The sequence below is a fragment of the Mytilus californianus genome, unplaced genomic scaffold, assembly GCF_021869535.1.
Source record: "Mytilus californianus isolate M0D057914Y unplaced genomic scaffold, xbMytCali1.0.p SCAF_2, whole genome shotgun sequence".
Classification (NCBI taxonomy): domain Eukaryota; kingdom Metazoa; phylum Mollusca; class Bivalvia; order Mytilida; family Mytilidae; genus Mytilus; species Mytilus californianus.
The window spans coordinates 107,346,633-107,363,192 of NW_026262668.1; the positions used below are offsets into that span (position 1 = coordinate 107,346,633).

The 16,560-nt window shown below is 31.3% G+C and overlaps 1 protein-coding gene across 3 annotated transcripts in view; it reads right to left on the reverse strand.

The window, feature by feature from the left end:
* Positions 1-16,560, reverse strand: part of LOC127730680 (stimulated by retinoic acid gene 6 protein-like) — an 88,386-nt gene that overhangs the window by 58,337 nt on the left and 13,489 nt on the right. For all 3 annotated transcript variants that reach the window (XR_007995216.1, XM_052239194.1, XM_052239195.1), the window contains exons 2-5: positions 16,424-16,442; positions 15,412-15,487; positions 7,279-7,346; positions 546-697 (exon numbers count right to left, since the gene is read on the reverse strand). Coding sequence is in view for 2 of the 3 variants with exons in the window: in XM_052239194.1 (XP_052095154.1) it covers positions 546-697; positions 7,279-7,346; positions 15,412-15,487; positions 16,424-16,425 (298 nt within the window). In the remaining variant the exon portion in view is untranslated. The remainder of the gene's footprint in view (positions 1-545; positions 698-7,278; positions 7,347-15,411; positions 15,488-16,423; positions 16,443-16,560) is intronic.

Below are 16,560 nucleotides of genomic sequence, written 5' to 3' on the forward strand. Positions count from 1 at the left end.
AAATAGGCATTTGCTAGATATCCGTTTTTTTTTAAATAGTTGAATGGTGTTAAATCGAATACTAGTATAAATAATATGTAAATTTATTCTTCATTTTTTTTAGTATGTCCATTCATTTCACCTTTAAACTGCAAGTGTCATAAGTCGAAAACGAGAGTATTTAAAAATATTATTCATATTAACAGGCTATTTCTCCTATGTAACTCAATGTAAATGTAGATAGAATAACGAACTGAGATTTTAATAAACCAATTTATGACTTGAAGTGGTATTTAAATGAAATAATAACTGGTCGATATATTTTAATTTCTAACTGTGTCTTGCTTTTCTTTCCTATAATTTGTCTCCATGTTTGCCATCAATACAAGTTAACAGAAGAAAATAGTACATGATGTACAAAACCAATTTTTTTCGGATTTCAACTTTCTTCAGGCTTTATGATAAATCATTTGTTAAATAATAATTTTCCAAATTGCTGTATAAACATTTCATAATTGCTATTTCTTTTTCCGAGTATATACACGTAACAAACATGCATAGCTTACCTGTTACCCAAGGGGCAACTAATTTCGGAATATTCAACGAATCTAAAATCATTCCACTATTAAATATCAGAGTCACCAGTTGGTTTGAAGTACATCCAAAAGCAGCTGTATAAACAATGGCTAGATTATCATCTTGCAAAAAGTTTATCGGTCTGAAATATATAACAAAAGGAAATAAATTGATGACAGTTTTTTTGTAGGATTTGAACAATATCTTTTCATTTACATTACCTACGATGCCTTTATTGAATTATTTTGCATAATAACAAAACATTGTGGCAATGCAATATTTTTACTCGGTCACTTGTATTTCTTTTATGTTTTCTCCATTTCTTAAATAATGATAGTCAGAGTCTGTTGTGGTACGATTTTGGTTCACATGCCGAGTTTGTTATAGAACTGAACTAGTGATTAGACAAGTTGTCTTTTATAACAAATTGTCTCTGCAGACAAAGTCAACTGTCTTTCCCTAAATTATTTTTTAAATATCAAAAGGTTTTTTTTTCATTTCCGATCGGCCGGCCATAAAACTCCTTTGATTACTTTTCTATCATTGAAAAGTATCAGTAAATTAATAACCGATCTTGCGAGACCCTTATGGATAGTCAAGGTCGTTAAACATCCCAGTAGAAGAAGTCAATTACGATACATCTTTTAAAATAGTGATGTTCGGAGATAAAGCTTGCAGAAGATAGTACTTTCAAGATATTTGAAGAATTGTGTATAAATCTGGTAAAAGGAAAATCAATGTTTTTGTTGCATTTTTATGTAGCTTTATAACATTAAGAAGAAAGAAGAGAAGGACCAATCATGTTTCAGAATGCAAAATTAAAAATTAGGAAATCAAATTTTAAATTAAATTTTCAGAACTCGAACATCAAGAGATATGTTTCCTGCGCTATCGTAGTTCAAATCTAAAACACAACAAATACAATTCTTGATTATGATAAATACACGAGGAAGGATTTCACATGTTAAATGTATGATGCCAAAACTGCTTTACATTATAGAGCTTTGCCGCTTAAAAAATTGTCAGTGTAATCTTAATCTTATACCGTAAATTAACGATATAATTGTGTAAAAACAAAGGACTACACAATTTTAAAGGATATCTGCCAACATTTTACCAAGCAACTGAACATTTCTGTAATTGTAATCTTATTTCTTGATTTCACGTTAACACTGGAAGAAGGAGAGATCGGTTGTCACTTCGATTCTTTTTCGAATGGGTCATGTTTTTCCTCAGATCGTAACTTCTTCATGTTAGAATTTTTTCTGTAGAATAAACTTAGTCATTCAGTAAACCTATCAGTTAACAAAATAAACTTTTCTAGAACAATAAACTACTACCTAGCAAGGTACAATTCACAATACATATATAACATATATCAGAAGAAAAAATGTCAAAATATTTGTATTAGAATTAGCGTCACATGCTGAGAAACTTGGATGTTTTATGTTAATAGATGCGACCTATTACATATTTCATTTACAAACGGAATCGTTTGTTTGTTACCCGGATTTGTTTTTGCTTAATCGAATTATGACCATTGAACAGCGGTATACTACTGTTGCCTTTATTTCCTAAATAATGAAGCTTAAAATGGTACTTATCCAGATGCCCCTTTCATCAAAGGGATTCTCTCCAAAGAAAAAGTGCACACTCTACAAATTTGCACCTCGGTGTTGAAGTTCATACTACTACAACAGAATTCCTTTGTTTTTCGTCTACTTGACATGCGTCTAATTTGGACTTTTATCGATATTAACTGATATCTATCAAATTTGCAGATGTTTGTATCAATTAAAATTGAAGGTGAACCTGTGGCAAAGTGTGTACCATCTTCATTTATGCAGTTCCAAAATATATTGCGTCCGCTTTTCGGTGTACAAAATAAAATTTGACAAGTGTTAAACCAACAGTTATGTAGTGGTTGGCAAAGAATGCCATTCCCCTCCCAAGGTGACCGATGGAGACCGTAGCGATGCCTCATTTATTTACACAGGCTAAATATATAATCATTGAGAATTTAATGTTATAAGTAAATCAAGCTTTTTTTAATTGTGTCAATGAAGACGAATTCTCTGCCATTGTGTGAGAAATTGTTTAAATAATTTTGACATTATCAAAATGATTATATTATGAAATTTAAATATTTTTTTTTAAAAATGATTGATTTATTACTGTTAGTAATTTTATATAACTTTAAATCGACTTTTGTAAAGGTTTGGCAATGTTCCTGAATATAAAATCATTCAACTTCGTGTATTTAAAGAATTACTTACTATAATTTAAAAAAATATTTAATGTGCATTAAAAGAATTACTAACTATAATAAAAAGAAATACTTAATGTGTATTAAAAGAATTACTTACTATTATTAAAAGAAATACTTAATTTGAATTAAAAGAATTACTTACTATAATAAAAGAAATACTCAATGTGTACTAACAGAATTACTTACTATAATAAAAAGAAATACTTAATGTGTATTAAAAGAATTACTTATTATATATGAAAAAAATACTTATACTAATTATTAAAAGAATTACTTAAGATACATAGAAAAATTACTTGCATTTAATTACTAGCTAATTACTTACAATTACTTGGAATTACTAGTAATTACTCATTTTTTGACAAACATTTTTACTTGTTTTTTTACTTGATTTGAGTCAAAACAATACTTGTTTTAAGTAAAATCTAGTAATTTATCTTTTTTTAATGTGGCATTTAATTTTTAGAATATTGTACATCTACGAGAACGGAATGTAGGGTTTTTACTTTTAGATTTATCATAGTTGTACATGTATCGACACAAGTGTGTTGTGTTTTAATGTCCACGTATTTATGTTATTTATACACAGGTCTGTTTGGTTTGATATTAATTAAATAGGGGTAGAATTTCATGATTGGGTAGTTTGTTATTTAGGTCATTCGAGTCATTTCAGTCAAGTGCACTAGAGGTTTTTTTTAATTCTTATGTTCGGTTTATGCACCGTAGCATGGAAAATTATTAAAGTGATGACACTTTTTCAAATACCATTAGACCACCCGAGGCGGTTCGTATAGAGCAACAAACACCCGAAAAGATTGCTGAATCCATATTATGCCTTTTTAAGGAAATTTTGATCGCATAACAGGTATTTTAAAACGTGATGAAAGAAGAAGCAGCAAGCAAATCTGATAAAGGTTTGAAGAAGATTAAAGCAGAACATTCCTATAGATTTGAGTTTGCCGTGACAAAAGTTCAGTTTGAATTTAATTCTGACATCGACCCACGAGATATCAAGAATCAAACGCGCTGAAGGGTCCAGAGAATATCATAAAATCAAAGATATTTGCTATGATCTCAAAGAAAAAATTCAAAAAGCGCTATAATTGCATTAAGATTACAGACAAATCCACAGACAAATGGGACAGTCAAGGAGTATATATAAGACGATCTGACATCAGATACCGATGTTGAGAGAAGAATCCAGGCAGCAGAAACCGTGCTTCCAAAATGAAAAAGAATCGAGAACAAGGGCTGGTCAAACATACATTCGGCAACAGTTATGGGTAAAAAAAATGCTGAAAGTTTCCCGCACAGTACCGACTGTCACTTATACTAGTGTTTCTGACATAATTTTGGTGCCTACGACAAAATCGACATTGGACCAATAAAATCCACCGACATTTGTTTTGGTTGCCAGACCATGTGTCAACTGGCCAAAATTTAACAAGCCAGCAAACTCCAGATAAAGAAATTAATGAGAAGTATTGTTTTGATTTTGTTGACAATGGCATGTGTGGTTTAAAGAACAGTTAATATACTTTACAACTAGATGCGTAGGGATATGAACAATCAACTAGTGTACAATCTGTAAAAGGTAGACTTGAAAAACAATTTGATTGTTTGAAAAAGATAAAAAAAAAAAAATATGTATTAGACATTATTGACAACGACTATGTTATTAAAAACAAATAACTAACTTCACAAAACAAACGAACGTCCTTCTTTTTCAACAATAATTATAGACCTCCGTCCTCCTATATGATGATAATAAATAAAGAGAACTCTCCCCATTATAATTTATAGAGAAACTCTACATGTACATTTTGATTCAGGTGTACTAATGATAGTTGAACATTCCTTTCTTCATATATTGACATCGGGAATTTTCATATATTATTACTGTTCTGTTTTGCACACATATGTTTTGCCACAATTTGGTCTGCAATTAATAGAGTCTTTGTTTTGACGTCCGGTGTTTACATAGTTCACTAGTTAGAGCGTAAAACAAAAATTTCTTTAATTCTTACATCTTTTACATCCTTGGCTTTCAAATATTCGGCTTTGAGCGTGCCTAGTGAAAGTAATTCCAGAAGAGCGTTTTACTGAAATATACGACAAAAGAGATTTCAACATTGCCATAACAAACATTCTGTTTTTAGATGGTGTTGTTCCTCTTGACGCACTTACGATGTGTACATTTCACAACTAGAATATGCTCTAATGATGTTGACCTTAATGAGCCTAATATTGCGTTTACATCAAAGTTTACAGAATTAGAAATACCACAGCTTATCAAATACTTTAAACACAATTACATTCGTTTAATGTGTTTGTGCTTTTGATTTTGCCATTTGTTAAGGCACTTTCCGATTTGAATTTACCTTGGAGTTCGGTATTTTTGTTATTTTACTTTTTACAATCGATCAGCATATTTTTTGTAAATATAATATTTCTCGTACAAACTGAAAATCATATTACGGCATTTGTCATAATTGTAGAGTCTTTAATACAACTAATTCAAAACATTGAAACATTATATATTTTAACTCTAGAAAGTTCTTACACCATCCAAAAACGAGGGTTTCATGTGTGATATACTAACTAATTTAGCTAAAATTCTTTCTTTTGATTCGTTTGATTTTTTTGAAGAGTCAATATAATTTCAGATTTCCCATTGTGGACTTTGCATTTTAATGTGACAATATGTCAGTAGCGCCTACATATTGAATATTTATCCTCCATAGGATACGATATTCCAGGTCTTGTGTTTCCCAATGATTTCATTGGAAAAGGATTAGCAGTTTTGTGTTGACATAATATATATATATTGTTTATAAAATGTTGAATTATTCGAAATAGTAAGGTTTTTCCTTCTCAGGCATAGATTGCCTTACCCGTTTTTGACAAATATTTTATGAATTTTGACTTTTAACGCTATTCACTTAGAATGACTTTTCAACTGTATTGTTTATCTGGGTCGATGCCTCTACTAGGTCACGTTTCGTAACCGGGGGCCTTGGGGAGGGGGGGGAGATTACAAGTCCAGTAGTCACCACTTTTATGTTCACATAAAATATCCTTTCATGCAAACTTTTTTTATTATAAAATGCTTTATCCATATTTGGCACAACTTTTTGGAATTTTCTGTTTAAGATGATTTTCAACATCGAATATAATTTGGCCTTTAAACTGTTTTGATTCGAGTGCCACTAATGAGTTTTATGTAGACCAAACGCGCGTTTGGCGTACCAACTCAAAAGCCTTGTGTCTTTGAGGAGTTTTAACAAGCAATGGGCCGATGCCAGTGTTGGTGGACGCTTCGTCCCCGAGGGTGTCACCAGCCCAGTAGTAGTTAGTTTTTTTGGTGATGACATGAAAAATCATTGATACGTTCATTTTCTGTACTCTTTATAGAATGTTGATAACTCGAAATGCTAAGTTTTTTCTACCACCCTTGCGTGGAATGCCTTATCCATATTTGGATCCACTGTTTGGAATTTTCGGTATTAGATGCTCTTCAAATTCGAGTTTGATTTGGCCTTCCAACTGTTTTGATTTGGGCGCCACTGATTAGTCTTATGTAGATGAAACGCATGTCTGGTGTACCAAATTATAAGCCTGGTATCTTTGGTGAGGTTTTGATTCGAGCACCATTGGTTAATTTTAGGTAGACGAAACGCGAGTCTCGTACAAAATTATTATCTTAGATAATTTTTTTTCAAGCCAGCAATTAAAACCAAGGATTCGTTATGTTAAGATTGAAGTCATTTCTTCGAAAAGTTAACGGATATTATTATATTTTGGATAACTTTTATGATATATCTGTCTCACAGATAACTATGGGTATGTTCAGCATCTCGTCCTCGTTCCTTCGTTTATTACATTACCTTTTGCGACAAATCATCGAAATTCACACACAGGTGCAGCAAGTGCAACATAAACTGTTTATATCTCTATTTTTTTGGTAGGTTCGTGTTGATCAAGCATGATGCATGTTTGGGTTTTATTTCACTGTTCTTTGTTCGTCCTTTTTTCATTTGGGCATGTCACCGGAATATAATTTTGCCATCAGTAATGAGACATATGCCAATAGTGAGCAGAAACTCCTTACAAACCCTGGATTTTGGTCGGTTCGTGTTGATCAATCTTTTTTCTATGTACCTTTGTTCTCTTTGCCATTGTGGTTTTTAGTCATTTCGATGTCTGTCTTTTTTCGACTTGGGAATAGGATATTTGGTATTTACTATCCTTTTTATGCAATAAAATTGTAATAATTGTAATTATCCAAAATATAATCATTTCAATTCATAAAAAATGTATCTGATGCTGCTCTACTGATCTACCTGACAGTCAAGTTTAGATTTGTTACAAGTGAATTTGATTATCGCCTCAAAAATAAATTAATTTGGTGATAAAAATATCATATGCAATTGAAATAAAGGAAAGATACTCACATCACAATACCTGGTTTTCCACCCAGTTTGTTCTTTTCAAAGCAAGATAGAAAAACTGAGAGCAAAATCTGAAAAAATAAGACAGACTTTACAAGTCATTTTAAATAAGGTTAAGTGTTTATACTCTTTACACTGCCACCGACAGGCCAATAATAAGAGGGTCATCTCGAAAAATTGCCAAAATTGGGATTTCTTATGATATAAATGATGCACCTCAATATTTCAAAATTATGGTCCGATATCTAAAGGAATGCAGCACTGGAATAATAGGAATTTATGATAATACATTACCAAAAGTAAAAGGTTACTGTTTACTGCGTTCACAAAATTACCTAAAAGAGAAGTTTACAATAGGGTTGGTCAACTCATAAGTCAAAAACAACTGACAATGTTATTAAAAAAAAACAATTCAATTAAAAATGTCTTTAGCAAAATCTATAAGTGATAGAATTTTGTATCGATCTGATGAGTTAAGAGCCCTTTTCAACTGATTTTTATAGTTTGTTCTTATGTTGTGCTGTTACACCACTGTCCAAGGTTTAGGGGGGCCCGGGGTTAAGCGCTCACAAACATGTTTAAGTCCGCCACATTCTTTATGTGCCTGTCCCAAGTCAGGAGCCTGTAGTTCAGTGGTTGTCGTTGGTTCATGTCTGTCGTATTTGTTTTTCGTTCATTGTTTTGTAATGAATTAGGCCGTTAGTTTTCTCAATTGAATTGTTTCGTTTTTTTCATGTCGGAGCCTTTTATAGCCAACTATACGGTATGGATTTTTCTCATTGTTGAAGGCCGTACGATTGCCTATAATTGCTTACATCCACTTAATTTGAACTTTGGTTGATTGGCAATCATACCACATCTCCATATTTTTATAGTGTATTATATTTTGAACCAGCCATTTTGTCTAAATACACAAATGAAAAATTCAAATTGAATTATACTAACATATTACACATATAGTTTAAAATCTGAACTGTAATCTTAATTATAATAAGACAGCCTTAATTGATGTTGGGATCATAGCCTATTCAATTTAGCTCTAAAATCGCTCAACCCGCAACTAATTACAACACAAGGTTTTTTTAGTGCAAATTATAATATAGACTTGTACTAACAACATACTAAAACTATACATTGATATAAATTGCGGAAAAGGTTATTTTGGGGTGAAATATGTGGTTTTTAGAGAAAAAATGCTGAAAACTGGAAAAGAAGAAAAATTGTTATTTATGGTTACATTTTTAGAACTAAAGCTTGTTGAAGACAGGAAACCTTATCTTAATAGAGTATTATGTAGTCCTCTAGTTATTATTATTCATACTGAAGTAATTTTGAGGTGAAATGAGTGATTTTTAGTGAAAAAACGCTGAAAGCTGGAAACGTTGAAAATCTCCGTTGTTAATTGTTAATATTTTTGAAATTTGATCTATATAGAAAAAAGAACATACTATTTTATGTTTTATTTGTGAAGTTCTTTAGTTATCAATATTAATATTTGGGTAATTTTGGTTGAATATATGTTTTAAGACCGAAAACCCGGAAAACTGGAAATGAAAATATCTCGGTTATTGATGGTTAAAACTTTCAAATTGGGATCTTAACAGAAAATAGAGAATAATATCTGATGTTTATCTTAAGAAGTCCTATAGTTATTAGTATTTAAAAAATTGTAATTCTTGTGTAAAATGTGATTTGTAGAGAAAAATTGTGAAAAATGGAAATAAAAAACTCGATTATTCATGGTTAAAACTTTTAACATAGGATCTTTATAGACAGACTATATTATCTTATGTTTATCGCATATGTGTTCCTCTTGCTATCGATATCAATAATAATCAATTTGTTGTGTGAAATATTTTGTTTTACACACTAACTACAAAACAAGAATATATCCATAGTACACGGATGCCCCACACGCACCATCATTTTCTATGTTCAGTGGACTGTGAAATTGGGTCAAAACTCTAATGTGGCATTAAAATTCGAAAGATCTTATGATAGGGAACATTTGTACTAAGTTTCAATATGATTGGACTTCAACTTCATCAAAAAATACCTTGACCAAAAACTTAAACAAAAAACTTTAATCTGAAGCAGGACAGACGGACGAACGAACAGACGCACAGACAGAAAAACATAATGCCCCTAAGTGAGGGCATATAAAATGAAAATTTTAAAATCTTGATTATTTCTTAGACTAGTTTGATTTTTAAAAACGAAAAAATGGAGAATGGAAACAGGGAATGTGTCAAAGAGAAAACAAGGCCACTAATGGGTCTTTAACATAGCAAGTATGACCCCTTAATTATTTTGTACACTAGTTCAGCAAAATGGACACCACCCTAAACTCCAGTACATACAAATGAACCAAAATTATCACAAAAAAAAACACACACAAGACAAACAAAGGCTAGAGGTTCCTGACTTGGGATAGGTGCAATAATGTGGCAGGGGTAAAACATGTTGTGTGAGAACTCAACCCTCCCCTAGTTTCTCTAGACAATATAGAATAAAAAACACACAGTAAAACTCAGTTTTAAATATGTGCATTTTGTGGAAGTTTGAAATTTTATATTATGTTTCGGTTATGTATTTATAGTAATTATACGTGTAGGTATAATAAACAAAAAAATGATTGTGTTCAAAAATAACTGTAAATCAGTTTGGCTACTGACTTTGACTTTGTCATGTTAATTGCTGGAAAAGTCATTTTTCTAGTGTCCTTGCATCGTTATTGACTGTAGTCCTTTTTGTGTATTTTTTCATTAGCTACTTTTACAATATTTGAATTGCATAAAGTCACAGTTAAACACAGAAGATGTGATTGCAGATTTCTCTTAATGTTTTGATAATTTTATTTAGCAAGCTCTATCAATATCCACGTTTAATTTCAGATATATAAGATTTTTAAATTTAGGAACATATACTAGTTCACTGAATTAGCATTAAAAGAGGGGCAAAAGATACCAGAGGGACAGTCAAACTCATAGATCGAAAATTAAATGTAGATCTGATATTGTTTAAGGCAATTTCAAAAGCAGCTTTGTCAATACGATTATAAGTTTACCTCAAGAGCTTGAATTTAAATAGTAATTGTACTAAAGTGGGCCAATTTTGGATGTTGAAAATGAGATAAGCACTGTTGAATGAATTAATGGGATCACTTGCTGGAGGAAGTGTTAACAGCAACAGCGCCTTATGTGTGTACCCTATAAACCTGCATGTATGTGATGGTCTAAAACATCAACCAAATGGTAAAGACAAAGAACTAACATGGGTTGTCTGCTATATGAAAATATTATGATCAAAGATATATATATACTTACTAGTATATAAAGAAAAGCATTACCAAGTTATTTATTTAATATATCTCATTGAATTAATTTAATAAAAGGTAATCAGCTTTAGCCTAAGAACTGTAAAAAAATGATCATGCATCATCTGTGTATGAATTAAAATTTGTAGTGTCTGAGGGCGACTTTGATGGCCAGAGATAGCGTTTAGATAGTCATGTCTAATCTGAAAGTATGTCTGTTGGTTTTTGTTAGTCGTTTGGGTTGCTTTCTCGTTGACTTTAAAAACCTCAAATCTCTCTTTATTCATAAATATACTCTATTACAGATATATCAATGTTAAAGACGCTGTTTTCTGCTTCCGGAATGCTGACCTGTATTCAACTCATTTGAACGAAACTATAAAAATATTTTAAAAAATACACCTCATGCCAAAAGAATATAAATATTTAGCTTTTAAGGTCCGCTAAACTCTATCAGTGATCTCTTGGTAGTAAGTTTGATCGCTTGCCAATGAAACCATCACTTAGTATAAAATTTCCCCACTTTATAAACATAAGAAGATGTTGTATGATTGCCAATGAGAACTTTCCACAAGAGATATCAATGATGTTGGTGTGGATGTAAACAACTATAGTTCATCGTCAAAATATAAAACAAGTCAAACTAGAAACTCAAAGGCCTGATTAATGTTAAAACAATAAACGGAAAAACAAATATGACAGACAGCAAACAATAACAACCAAGTAATAAAGGGCCACTGACTTGTGATAATCATATCCATAGTGTGCAGGGTTAACCCTGTTTGCGAGCACTCAACCCTTCAATAATCAGGAACAGTTTTTATTTAGGGGCCGGCTGAGGACCACCTTCTGGTGCGGGATTTTTTCGTTGCGTTGAAGACCCATTGGTGGCTTTCGGGTGTTATCTGCTCTTGATCTGGTCGGGTTGTTGTCTCTTTGACATACAGTATTCCCCATTTCCATTCTCAATTTTATTTAAATAGCAAACAACGTAAGAACAAATTGAAAACCCAGTTGGAAAGGGCTCAACTCAAAAAGATCAGAACGGAGTATATAACCAATTAACAAAAAGACACTGAGTTCTCATAGCTAGTTTAAAGCTTAGTAATTACAGTTGATGAATAAATAATGTTGGCACCGATTAAAATATAAATAAGTACACATTCGATTAGAAACCAAAGTGAAAAGTGGATTCAGTGTTACAGTCAAAGCTTTATTGATATGGTGTGTGAGTACTGAGATCGTCGCAAATTACATGAGTAGTTATTTGCTTCGAGGAGCCTGAAATTTTCATTTGTGAAAAAATATTTAACATAAAATAATTTAACACTCATCATTCTTATGTTTTTATGAAACATTGTTGGATTCTAAATCTTAACATGTTTGTTCCAGAAGGTAAATGAAAAAAAAAAATATTGTTTTCTTTCTAAAGTTGTGGAGAAAAAATACCTTAACGACTTTGAATCTTGCAATAACATTTTTTTTATAAAGGACAAAACATGTTTTTCTGGAACCCCTCCCCTAACAAAAAATAAACTGTCTGTGCCTTTGACACAGGAGCAGATTTTTTTCAAATACCAAGTAAGAATGTGACTACGTTGGTTACTCTAATTCAGTACAGTTTTCCATTTATATGTTACTTACCAACACTATTTTGGAGAATTAGATTCTTGGATTGTAAAATAGCAGAACACAATCTCGGTCTATATCTTTATTCAAATATACAAATTTTGAGACAGGAAAGTGATTCATTTGTAATATTATTCTTTTGAATTGAAATAATTATGTATTGTATTGTATTATTTCAACTGTTTTAAAAAATACAGAACATTTTTTGTATAATTTTATTTTTTTTCAACTTTGGCAAATAAGGGGAAGCAACTCATATAACCTTATTTTTACTACAAAACATTTTTATAAATTACACTACTTTCCGCAAAATATATTTTTGTATAGTTTTAGTATGTTCAGAGAAAAACTTTGTGTTGCAATTAGTTGCAGGTTGTACACTAAATTGACTAGACTATCAATGCTACAAAAGTATAAGGTTGAAAACTACACTTCATAACACTCACAGTAAACTGATCCACAGTACCCAGATCATGGCATGCATCGCACCTAGGACCCATAGATAGGACCAAGTCATGTATTAGTCCAAGATCACAATGACTTTAAATAGACTGATTTTTGTGATAAATTCTGATGTTTTGAAAAATATGCCACTTTTTGTTAATTTTGCTCATGTTTCATGTAACATGCTCCTTTTAGAACTAAAATTGTTGCTTTATGTGGACGGATTTTATGATAAATTCTGATATCTAAACATATTATATTTCTTAGTGATTTTGATATTTTTTCTCTCATGTATAGGATAATATTTTGTATAGGAGACTCAGTGCTTGAAGTATAATATGGTGTTTAAATACTGCGTGAATACATCATTGTGTTAGTAAACTCTTATCTTTTGTGACTTTGTACCAATGTTTTGTTGATAGATTCACTCAATGGCAAAAACTTTTCATTACTCAAGCAAACTTAACACAAGAGTTTTGTAAACATATAGAAAAACAAAACTTTTTTAAAATTGGACATTCATATAAAAACTTAAACGGTTTTATGGATATTTACCTGAAGTTAATAAGCTTCATGTTTTTACAAGCTAATCTGATTTAAACCCTTGTTTATCTAACTATTTCTCCTATTCCCGGTGCATTACATTTGCGCGCAGCTTTTGATTACATTTGCGCGCATTCTTTTACAGGTAAACTCAGGTAAATACAGGTAGATCATACTTATTTATTTACTAGTATTATTTTTTAGCAGGATAAGTCTGTTTTATTGTGCACATGCAAGCACTAAAAAAGGTAAAAACATAGTAAATCTAAAGAATAAAAGTACTGATTTCACATGTCGTAACGTGCACAAAAATACATGGATGCCGTACGGTTGCCTATATTTGCTTACATCAACTTCATTTGAACTTTGGTGGATATTTGTCTCATTGGCAATCATACCACATGCATCTCCTTATTTTTATATGGATGCGCATTGCAATGAATTATCCACTGACTTAAGTGTTCTGTCGATACGAAAGTAAATCCATCGTACACAAATGATTTTTCCACCGACTTATATATGATAAACTAAACTTCATGTGTGTGTTTGAAGCATTTTTCAAATTGACTTAAATTATTTATAAAAGCGATCACTATTCGGTAAAAATATGAAACAGAATTCTCTTTACTCTGAAATATTCGCAATTATTTGTAAGTCTAAAGCTATTACGGGATTTCTCATGATCACTATATATTTTTTTAGAATTCAATATGAAAAATATATAATTTACAATTACAAATAGAATATGTTCAAAATGCATATTAACTATAGCCATATTTATTATGAATTATCTTCATTTTACCTGTGTTACCAGTAAAATGAATGCGCGCAAACGTAAAACATGTCAATCCCCAAATGCACGCAAATGTAATACATAGATTATTTACAAATTACACGACAGATTTTAAAAGCAATGTAGGAATAGGAGGAATAAACCGGTGCACCATATCTTACAAAAACAATATCTGTGTTATCAATTTTAACAGTTAGACTTTAACTTAAACCATTGAGTTGTTAAATAAAATAGCAACACCTCTAGAATTAGTTTCCCCGTGCGAAAAATAAACAGTCCCACTTCATTATCGTTTCAATATAGTTTCATAAAATTCAATACTGTGTGTTTCTTTTAAAGTGGTACCTAACACTACAGGGAGATAACTCTGTAAAAATCAGCTAAAAGTTTTAATTACGTTGTATTGTTAAGGAAATATTAAGCTTCTCAATGATCAAGATTAGTGTTTGTCAAACTGCTATATAACCAAAGAAATTTTTCTGATAAAGTGGTTGGTTCAAATTTTTTGAAATTTTTATATTTTTGTCAAAATTTAGGGTCAAAGTAAACATTTTGTCAAAATTTTATGAAAATTAAACGAGCCAAATTAATGTTAGTCAAGGTGTTGGGTACCACCTTAAGAACATGATGTCGCTTTGAAATTTTTTCATTCAAAGAAACATTGATTTACGTTTAAAATCGTTCCCAAAGCAATTTACACTGATATATTACTAAATTGATACAATATATAGTAAATCTTGTCCTGCAGATCATTTTTATTATCTAATGTTTCTCTCTATCGATAATTGTCATGGTCATAAAAGTCAAAATCGCAAATAATGCTTAAAACGTAATCTAAGGGAGAAAGCGTAATAAAAATAAGCCGTTTGAAAACCGTGATCAAAATAAACAGTACGTCGCTTTTAACAATGCCAACACTTCTATCTTGTCCGATTTTTATGTAGCTGTCATGGGTTTTTAAGATAATAGAGAATACTTGCTTTTCCCTTTGTTGTATGTTTAGCCTTGGTAGCCATGTGGGTAGGGATCATCCGTCACATTTTATTAAAATAAATACCCCAAGGTTGACCGATGTCAAGTTCGGTTCCAATTTGTCGAAGTTTCAGAGAAGTTTTTTGTAAAGGTGAACGTTTCTGTACTAGCATAAAAAACGGATATTGTGCTACAAATTTTTGAAATTATTTGAAATTACGGAATATATTTCCCTCAAGCGGGGCTCTGATTCCTTTCCCGCCTATGGCTATACTTTTTGTCCTTTTTTGTTTTATCAGCTCTTCAATTTTTTATTAAGTTTTGGATTTTCATATATTTTGGCCTCGAGCATCACTGATGAGACATTTATTATTTTATCAAATTACTTGCATAAGTTCATTTATATTGTTAATATTGTGTACATGCAGAACTAACTTACAGCTATGGCTAATGCTCCAGCCTCTAAGCCCGTTACTACACCAGCGGTAGAGGCTACATCAACATTATTGGAAGACCTTAAATACGAAGTTTTTTTTTAAATTAAACATACTGAAACAACCTTTCTTTGCTTTAAATTAAAAACAGATTTTAAATTATCTTAAAGATTTCTTATTAAGAAAAAAGGTATTGCGATTTCTCCGAAATACTTGAACCACAAATAATATAACGACGATATATTGAAAACACGGATACCAATGCATAAAACATCTTCAAATATAGTAGACTAGGATAGCCTAAACTAAAATTAAGTTGCCCGAAACTGCATACCTTTCCAAACGACGAAAATTCTTTAGTCTTATTTTAAGTATTCATGTTTGTTTTTCTTTATATTTTATTATATTTTGTGACTTCCCCACACTGATCGGACGAGGCTTTTTATGCATCCCTCATTTAAAAACACCGACACAATCGCCACCACATTACGGGCTCAGTGCCTGACGGGCAAGTTTTTGATAACCACGTGTCTATACCCCTAAGGTGGTGACGTACTAAACAATTTATAAACTCTGTACGAACAATATAAACTAGAAAATTTATTTTTTAGTTCATAAATTATGTAAATTTATAGAGACAAAGGGTGTACCGCCATCAGGCAAAGTTAAATTGTTTTGTTTTCCTCTATAAACGCAATTGTTCCAGAACTAGAAATGTATGACAACGATAATGTTCTGCTCGTCGTAACCGAAATTCCGTCCTCTAAATAGCTAAATCTTTGGTTTTTATGTAGTGTTTTTTTTTCTGGATTGTACTTTGTCTTTTCGTCGTTTTTCTCTTTTAATCATGTTGCTATCTGTTTTTCTTCGACTTCATGTTTTTGATTGCCCTCTAGCTTTTTCCTTTTGTAAAGCATTCCAAATAAAAAGTTATGCGTAAGCCAGTGAAAATTTAATTTAACCCTAGACAGGCTAAGTGTTATACAGTATGCAGTGATCTATCTTGTGTATACTTACATTGCCTGCTTCCTTTGTACTAAAAAACACATGAAAAAAATAGTAATATTGAAATAAACATAAAAGAATGATCATCAGTAGTGTTATCGATTTTCCGATAATTTATCCCTTCACATCTTTATTTACAAACAATTGAT